This window comes from Coenobita brevimanus, chromosome 15, assembly GCF_032717465.1.
Source record: "Coenobita brevimanus isolate Jiangsu-jjx chromosome 15, ASM3271746v2, whole genome shotgun sequence".
Classification (NCBI taxonomy): domain Eukaryota; kingdom Metazoa; phylum Arthropoda; class Malacostraca; order Decapoda; family Coenobitidae; genus Coenobita; species Coenobita brevimanus.
Window position 1 is genome coordinate 34,112,053 of NC_136968.1, and position 10,000 is coordinate 34,122,052.

Consider the following 10,000-nt stretch of genomic DNA (forward strand, 5'->3'; position numbering starts at 1 on the left):
GATGGAAGGATGGATGGATGGTTGGAAGGATGGATGAATGGTTGGAAGGATGGATGGATGGATGGAAGGATGGATGGATGGTTGGAAGGATGGATGAATGGTTGGAAGGATGGATGAATGGTTGGAAGGATGGATGGATGGTTTGAAGGAAGGATGGATGGTTTGAAGGATGGATGGATGGATGGAAGGATGGATGAATGGTTGGAAGGATGGATGAATGGTTGGAAGGATGGATGGATGGTTTGAAGGAAGGATGGATGGTTGGAAGGATGGATGGATGGTTGGAAGGATGGATGGATGGTTGGAAGGATGGATGAATGGTTGGAAGGATGGATGAATGGTTGGAAGGATGGATGAATGGTTGGAAGGATGGATGGATGGTTTGAAGGAAGGATGGATGGTTTGAAGGATGGATGGATGGTTTGAAGGAAGGATGGATGGTTTGAAGGAAGGATGGATGGTTTGAAGGAAGGATGGATGGTTTGAAGGATGGATGGATGGATGAAGGAAGGATGGATGGTTTGAAGGATGGATGAATGGTTTGAAGGAAGGATGGATGGATGGATGACGGAAGGAAGGATGGATGGTTTGAAGGATGGATGAATGGTTTGAAGGAAGGATGGATGGATGGATGACGGAAGGAAGGATGGTTGGTTTGAAGGAAGGATGGATGGTTTGATGGAAGGATGGATGGTTTGAAGGAAGGATGGATGGTTTGAAGGAAGGATGGATGGTTTGAAGGAAGGATGGATGGTTTGAAGGAAGGATGGATGGTTTGAAGGAAGGTTGGATGGTTTGAAGGAAGGTTGGATGGTTTGAAGGAAGGTTGGATGGTTTGAAGGAAGGATGGTTGGTTTGAAGGAAGGATGGATGGTTTGAAGGAAGGATGGATGGTTTGAAGGAAGGATGGATGGTTTGAAGGAAGGAAGGATGGATGGTGTGAAGGAAGGATGCATGGATGGTCTGAAGGAAGGATGAATGCTCTGAAGAAAGGAAGGATGGATGGTTTGAAGAAAGGAGGAATAGTTTGAAGGAAGGAGGAAAGGAAAGACGGATGAATGGAAGAAAGATTGATCGATGGATGAACTGAAGGATGGACGGAAGGAAGGAAGGAAGATAGGCCAGAAGGAAGGACGGAGGGATGGAAGGAAGGTAAGAAGGAAAGGAGGAAGAGATTGATTGACAGCTGGAGGGGAAGAAGAAACGGAAGGAAGAAAGGAGGGAAGGGAAGAAGGAATGGAAAGAAGAAAGGATGGAAAGAAAGAAGGAAAGAAAGAATGGATGGAAGGAAGGAAGCAAGGGAAGGGAAGGAGGAATGGAAGGAAGAAATGAAGGAAGGGAGGGAAGGAAGGAAGGAAGGATATAAGGTGGGTTGACAAGTTAGGTGAAAGAAGACATAAAATGATCAATATACCTACCTATGTATTATCTACCTGCCTACCTACCCATCTATCTATCTACCTACCTACCTATCTATCTATCTAACACCACTCTCTCACTCCCACTAATCTATCTATCTAGCCATTCATCAATCCGTCTACCTATCTATCCATCTATCTATCTAGCAACCACACCCTCTCCCCCGCCAACCCAAGCCTCACTCCTTCGTCTACTCCTTAACTTTATCCGTCAATCTCGTTCTGTCCTCCTATCCTCATTAAGGAAGGAAGGAGGAAGAAGGAAGGAAAGTAGGAAGGGAGGGAGGAAGAAGGAAGGAAAGAAGGGAGGAAAAAGGAAGGAAAGAAGGAAGGAAAGAAGGGTGGAAGAAGGAAGGAAAGAAGGGAGGGAGGAAGAAGGAAGGAAAGAAGAGAGGGAGGGAGGGAGGGAGGGAGGAAGAAGGAAGGAAAGAAGGTAGGGAGGGAGGAAGAAGGAAGGAAGAGAGGGAGGGAGGGAGGAAAGAGGGAAGGAAGGAAGGAAGGGAGGAAGGGAGGAAAGAGGGAAGGAAGAGTGGGAGGGAGGGAGGGAGGGAGGAAAGAGGGAAGGAAGGGAGGGAGAGAATAAATAATGTCAGAAAGAATGAGGGGGAAGGGAAGGACGGAAGGAAGGAGGAAAGGAAGGAAGGCTTTTAGTCCTAATTCTCTCTCTCTCTCACACACACACACACACACACACACACACACACACACACACACACAGAGTTGGCTAGTGGGATATTTCTCCTTGTTCTATGCGACTTTGATGAATAGGAAGGAGGGAAGGAAGAGAGGGAGGAAGGAGGGAAGGAAGGAAGGAAGGAAGAGAGGGATGGAGGAAGGAGAAAAACAAAGAAGGAAGATAGGAAGGAAGGGACATATGTCGGGAAGGAAAGAATAGGGAAAAGAATGATGGAAGGAGGGAGAGGGAAGGAGGAACGAAGGAAGATAATGCAAGAGGGAAAGAAGACGGAAGGATGAAAAAGGAAGGATGGGAGACATGATGGAAGGAAGGATGAAAGAAGGAATAATGGGCAGACTGGATATGAGGGAACATTAAAAGGGAAGGAAGGAGGAAAGGAAGGAAGGAAGGAGAGAGGATGGAGGGAGAGCGAGCATGAAGGAGGGACGGAAATTAGAGCGAAAGGAAGAAAGAAATATGGAGAGAGAGAGAGAGAGAGAGAGGCGTCACTTTAATGAAGACGAAGACAGCATCACCGTAAGTAAATTAACATACTATTAAAGCCAGTCTCCCTCTCTCTCTCTCTCAGAGTAACTTCTCATCTATTTACCAATCAATCTATCTATCTATCTCAGTCTCTATCTACCTAGTGCAACAGTAGACCCCTCCTCTCTCTCTCTCTCTCTCTCTCTGGGATGCCAAAAAATAAAAATAAATAAAATATCGATGCCTTCATCTGACGGAACAGGACAATTCAATGAGCCTTAACAATGAGGTAGCAATGCGTCTCCTTGGTTACTAGTCAAATCCACCCTCCAATCTGACTACACCTGGCCATCAACTGAGCTGAAAGGGGTTAGGAATGCGTCTCCTTGGTTACTAGTCAAATTCACACTCCAATCTGACTACACCTGGCCATGAACTGAGCTCATGTGTGTGTGTGTGTGTGTGTGTGTGTGTGTGTGTGTGTGTGTGTGTGTGTGTGTGTGTGAGAGAGAGAGAGAGAGAGAGAGAGAGAGAGAGAAAAGAATGGTGTTTTGTGTGTGTGTGTGTGTGTGTGTGTGTGTGTGTGTGTGTGTGAGAGAGAGAGAGAGAGAGAGAGAGAAATAAAAAGAATGGTGTGTGTGTGTGTGTGTGTGTGTGTGTGTGTGTGTGTGTGTGTGTGTGATGACTGGCTGAGTAAATAAATCAACTGGCAATTATCTGAAATACAAAGATGTTATTCTGACATGCAGCATCCAGTCAATCATCACCAACCTGTCATGTGCATCTTCGCCTCCATAAGAAAAATTGAGTGAGGCCTGTCCCAAGTTAAGGTGAGGTGGTAGCAGTAATAATAAATAATAATAATAATAATAATAATAATAATAACAGTAGTAGTAGTAGTAGCAGTAGTAGTAGTAGTACTAAATAATAATAATAATAATAATAATAATAATTAGTAGTAGTAGTAGCACTAAATAATAATAATAATCTATCTATCTATCTATTGTCAGACGCCTTAATCCCGTAAAGGGTGGCCATTTGTCTCTGAGTTATTTGTTTTACGAGGAGGGGCACTAACCCTCCACCAACCCATCTGTTGACAAGTAGGGAGTACGTATGGTTTGGTTATATGGTTACCACCCAGCGTTGTAAATAGTTTCTTGGATAACGATGATGATGATGATGATGATGATGATGATGATGATGATGATAATAATCTATCTATCTATCTATATACCTAGGCTGCTTCCCCCAAGGAAAGGGAGGTAGCCGAGACAGGACGACACACTCCCCATTTACTCATCCATTCAAACACATTCATTCGCATCTTAGCCCCAAAGGGGAGAACGGACAGATCTTCACCGCACCACACCGCACAAGGGTCAACTGCGCAATGCAATCAGTGACATCCGCAGTAGGGCCCGACAGCAGAACTGGTTTACCCCTGCCACATCATAACAGATCCATCCCCTTACCCGCACCTGACCTGACTAGCTGATCAGACCAAATGCGGGAGAATATCCCCTCAGGGCTGCGTCATCACTAATTCATTCACAATTTCTCTCCATTTATTTCTGTCACGCACAGCCACTCTTCCTTGCTCAACAGACATCCCTCTCGCATCCAGCGCTCTCTTCACACTGTCCATCCATCCTATTCGTGGTCTTCCTCTCAGCCTTACACCTCTCACATCAGATCTAGTTATCTTTTTCACCAATCGCTCATTATCCATTCTCTCCATATGCCCAAACCATCGCAACACCCTCTGCTCAACTCTACCAGCCATCTCCCGAACAACTCCAGTTCTCCTTCGCACTTCATCATTTCGCACCCGATCCATACGCGTCACTCCACACATACTCCTCAGACACCTCATCTCCATTACATTCAAACTTTTCCTCTCTGCTACACCCATATTCCATGTTTCAGCCCCATATAATGCAGTCAGTACCACAACACCCTCATACAGCCTTCTCTTTACATCCATTCTAAGCGAACGACATTTAAACACTTTTTTCATTCCTCCCAGCACCTTTCCTACTTCATTTATTCTAAACTTCACTTGTGCATCTGTTCTTCCATCCACAGCAACATGTGACCCTAGATATTTAAAACAATCTACCTCCTCAAGCAACTCACCATTCAAAACTATATTCATCCCCCTACCATCTATCAACCTCGTACACTTCATCACTTTACTCTTATTCTCATTTACTTTCAATTTCCTCCTTTCACACACCCTTCCAAACTCCTCTGCCAACTGTCTCAATCTCTCCTCTGAATCAGCCACCAATGCAGTATCATCTGCAAACAGCAGCTGCTTCAGATTCCACTCTCCACCATCAACATTCACCAGACTCAGACCTCCACCTAAAACTCTTGCATTCACCTCCCTTACAACACCATAATAGAGTAAATAATAATAATAATAATAATGACTAAACAATAATAATAATAATAATAATAATAATAATAATGCACAAATACCACTACTACTACTACTGCAAATAATAATAATAATAATAATAATAATAATAATAATAATAATAATAATGAGCAACATCAATAAAAAAACAACAGTACAAAATAACAACACACCTCCACCCAGCCTTCCAAATATTACAAAACCTCATTACAAAAGTACATACTAGTACAGCTGTATCCATCAGGCTCCAGTGTGTACCCCTGCTGACATGTACACTCAAATGTACCATCGTGTAGGTTGTAGCACAGTTGTTCACACAGACGGATGTTCTCGCACAGGCCTGGGGAGGACAAAGAGGCTTGAGTACAATAGAAGAGTACAAAGAAAGAGTACAAAGAAGGTAGAGCACTAAGAAGGTTGAGTACAAAGAAAGAGTACAAAGAAGGTAGAGTACTAAGATGGTTGAGTACAAAGAGTGTACAATGAAAGAGTACAAAGAAGGTTAAGTACAAACTGTACAATGGAAGGCTACAAAGAAGGTAAAGTACCAAGAAGGTTGAGTACAGAGTACAATGAAAGAGTACAGAGAAGGGTGAGTACAATGAGTGTGAAATGGAAGAGTACAAAGAAGGTAAAGTACTAAGAAGGTTGAGTACAATGAAAGAGTACAGAGAAGGTTGAGTACAAAGAAAGAGTATAAAAGAATGAGAGAGAGAGAGAGAGAGAGAGAGAGAGAGTTAAGGGAACGCTGAGAAGTGAAAAATCAGTAAACAAGAAAATTCTTTCTCTCTCTCTCTCTCTCTCTCTCTCTCACTAAACAAATCTTTCTTAAAAAAATTTTCACCCTTCAGTTTTAGTCTCTCTCTCTCTCTCTCTCTCTCTCTCTCTCGTCTTTCCTTCTCCAAATCTCTCTCTTTCTCTCTGGCCTCCTCTCCCCTCCCTCATTTTGTCATTACGTATTCAAATTCAACGAGAGAGAGAGAGAGAGAGAGAGAGAGAGAATCAACACTATCTATACTCCTTTCACTCTAACTTGGCCTAGATTTTCGTCTATTTGCATCTCTCTCTCTCTCTCTCTCTCTCTCTCTCAGGGGCAGGAAAAGTAAGACAGCCGTACATCCTTCCCACGGCACTTCCTCGTGACTAGCATCATATTCTAGTGCTAATCTATTGCTACGACTCAGCACTCAAGGAGAGAGGGCAATTTTAGATAGGCAAAGGCAGTCCTCACTCACTCTCTCTCTCTCTCTCTCAAAAACGAAAGCTAGAAAATGAATGGAAAGGAAATCTCTCTCTTTCTCTCTCTCTCTCTCTCTCTCTCTCTCTCTCTCTCTCTCTCTCTCTCCAAGGAAAGACAAAATAAAAGGAATGGAAAAGAGCATCTCTCTCTCTCTCTCTCTCTCTCTCTCTCTCTCTCTCTCAAAACATCTTAAAGGTAATAATGATCTTGACAAATTTTGATCTAAGGTGAATTTCATTTTGCCTTTCCCTGACTCCTAAATCATCTCTAAAACATACCATCATCATCATCATCAATCATATCATCATCATCATTTATCATATCATCATCATCATTAATCATATCATCATCATCATTAATCATATCATTATTAATCAAATCATCGTCATTAATCATCATAATCACCAACATCACCACCACCATCAACATCATCATCACAAATCTGTCATCAATCATCATCATTATCATCATCACTACCACCATCATCATCATTAATCATCATAATTACCAATACCATCACCACCATCATCATCACATTTCTATCCTCATCACCATCATTAATCATATCATCGTCATTAATCATCATAATCATCACCACCACCATCATCATAATCATCATCACAAATCTATCATCATCAATCATCATCACCACCACCATCACCACAATCATCATTATTACAACAAACACCACCACCACCACCACTATCATCATCACAAATCGATCATCACATCATCATCCTCACCACCATCATGTTCATCACCACAATCATCATTACCATCATCATTATTACAACAAACACTACTACCATCACCATCATCATCATCACAAATCTATCATCAATCATCATCACTACCACCACCACCATCACCACCACTACCACCATCAACATCATATTTCTATCATCATCAATCACCATCATCATCACCACCACCACCACTACCACCATCATCATCACCACCACCATCATCACCACCACCACCACCACCATCACCACCACCACCACCATCATCATCACCACCACCACCACCACAACCATCACCACCACTACCATCATCATCACCACCACCACCACCACAACCATCACCACCACTACCATCATCATCACCACCACCACCAACAACAACCACCACTACCATCATCATCATCACCACCACCACCATCATCATCATCATCATCATCATTAAAATCATTCCCTATTTAACAAACAAAAATTATCCAGTTTATCGATAATTAGCAGAGGTTCATTAGCCATCTAATTAGGAAGACGATTGCGAGAGAGAGAGAGAGAGAGAGAGAGAGAGAGAGAGAGAGTGTGTGTGTGTGTGTGTGTGTGTGTGTGTGTGTGTGTGTGTGTGTGTGAACCAATGAAATTAGGAGACAGGAAATTAGAAGAAATGAGAGAGAGAGAGAGAGAAAGAGAGAGAGAGAGAGAGAGAGAGAGAGAGAATGACATACTAGCGCGATAAGAAGACAAAGAGTGACACTAACTGAGATAGTGAAGGGAAGGGAAAATTAAGTAGGTAGGTAGGCTGCCAGGTAGGTAGGTAGGTTTGTAAGTAGGCAGGTAGGATGGACGAATGGATGGATAGGCGGATGGAGGTAAGAATGGATGGACAGATGTATGTTATGTACGTAGGTAGGTAGGAAGGTAGGTAGGTAGCTAGGTACGGTAGGCTGGTTGGTAGGTAGGTAGATTGGAAAGTAGGGTACATTGGTTGACTAGTACACACACACACACACACACACACACACACACACACACACACACACACACACACAGCTAATTACTAGGTGCTAATCTAGTCTGTTTTTAAAATACCTATTCGTGGAACAACCAATTAATCTCCTGGAGAGAGAGAGAGAGAGAGAGAGAGAGAGAGTGAGTGAGAGAATAAAAAGCAGCACTTCTTCGTGACTAGTACCATATTCTTGTAGTAATAATAATAATAATAATAATAATAATAATTTGAATAATAACTTGAATAATAACTTGAATAATAATAATATTAACTTGAAGATCTCCATTGACGAAAAACAAGAATCTACTCATCTACATACCTACCTACTACTACTACTACTACTACTGCTACTACCACTACTATTAACCTATTGCACCACTACCACCATAACTGCTACTACTACAACTACTGCTACTACTGTTAATGCTTCTACCACCACCACTACTACTACTACAACTACCACCACCGAAGGGATGAAGTCTCTCTCTCTCTCTCTCTCTCTCTCTCTCTCTCTCTCTCTCTCTCTAATTGGACCAGAACAATGGATGTAATTTTTCCTAACTTTATAATAATATTTTTTTTCCTACTGGATCATTTTTAACTGTTCCATTTCAGGTGTCTGGCTGGGCTCTGACTCGTAATGATAATAATAATAATAATAATAACAATAATAATACCAGTAATAATAATAATAAACTGTACTGCATATTCCAAACGCAGTCTTTCAAAAATATGATCTAATAGGGTGGTGCTGTCTTTAATACCGAGAGAGAGAGAGAGAGAGAGAGAGAGAGAGAGAGAGAGAGAGAGGTGACAGACTTCAAAGGCACAGTCATTTTTGCTCTAATTGAAACTGCCAATCAATAGAGTCGGGGGTTCCGCTGGAGAGAGAGAGAGAGAGAGAGAGAGAGAGAGAGAGAGAGAGAGAATCATTTAACATCCACAATATATCCAAGGAAGTGAAAAAGAACATTCAAGTGTGTGTGTGTGTGTGTGTGTGTGTGTGTGTGTGTGAGAGAGAGAGAGAGAGAGAGAGAGAGAGAGAGAGAGAGAGAGAGAGTCATTTAACATTTTAACCTCTTCAATAAATCCAAGAACGTGAAAACAAAAATAATATGACAAGGATAACAAAATACTCATACACTTCCCCGAGCATATTTCTCGTCTTCCGGGGACGGCCTGGCGCTATCGAAGTCTACCCTGCATCTTTTATTCATTTCCTACTCCCGCCCACACCAGGAGACTTAACCTGCATCCTTTATTCATTTCCTACTCCCACTGCCACACCCACGCCCACACCAGGAGACTTAACCAGCATCCTTAATTAATTTCCTACTCCCACTGCCACACCCTCGCCCCCACCAGCAGCCTGAGCCGTCCCATCATCAAGCAGGTTTCTAGAGGAGGATTAACTGAGTAATAATAATAATAATAATAATAATAATAATAATAACAATAATAATAATAATAACATTAATAATAATAAAATAGTGAACGTAAAGGGTATGTTATATTATGGCTTCTCAATTAGCCTAAAACTCATGAAATGCTATAATAATAATAATAATAATAATAACAATAATAATAAATAATAAAATAATAATAATAATAAAAATAAAATAATAATAATAATAATAATAATAAATTTCATTATTATTATCATTACTACTAAGGTACTTACCTCCCTAACTACCCACCATAATACCTCCTTCCCTTCTTCCTTTTCCACCTACCTACCTACCTACTTACCTACCTACCAATCTACCTATTTCCCTATGCCTCTACCTACCTATCTTATTTCCTTCCTACCTTCGATTTAAACACCTACCTACCTACCTTCCTACCTACCTACCTCAATGCTTACTTTTTTCCTTTCATTCTTTCCTACCTACGTACCTACCTACCTACCTATCCCCCCCTCTCTCCCCTACACGCAAATCGGTAAATACATTCTTAGAGAGAGAGAGAGAGAGAGAGAGAGAGAGAGAGAGAAATAAGTACAGTAGATATCGATT

The 10,000-nt window shown here is 41.7% G+C and overlaps 1 protein-coding gene across 1 annotated transcript in view; it reads right to left on the reverse strand.

Moving 5' to 3' along the window:
• Positions 1-10,000, reverse strand: part of LOC145390633 (pikachurin-like) — a 131,492-nt gene that overhangs the window by 20,879 nt on the left and 100,613 nt on the right. Inside the window, exon 2 of the mRNA XM_080265426.1 lies at positions 5,229-5,345. Within this exon, the coding sequence (XP_080121552.1) occupies positions 5,229-5,345 (117 nt within the window). The remainder of the gene's footprint in view (positions 1-5,228; positions 5,346-10,000) is intronic.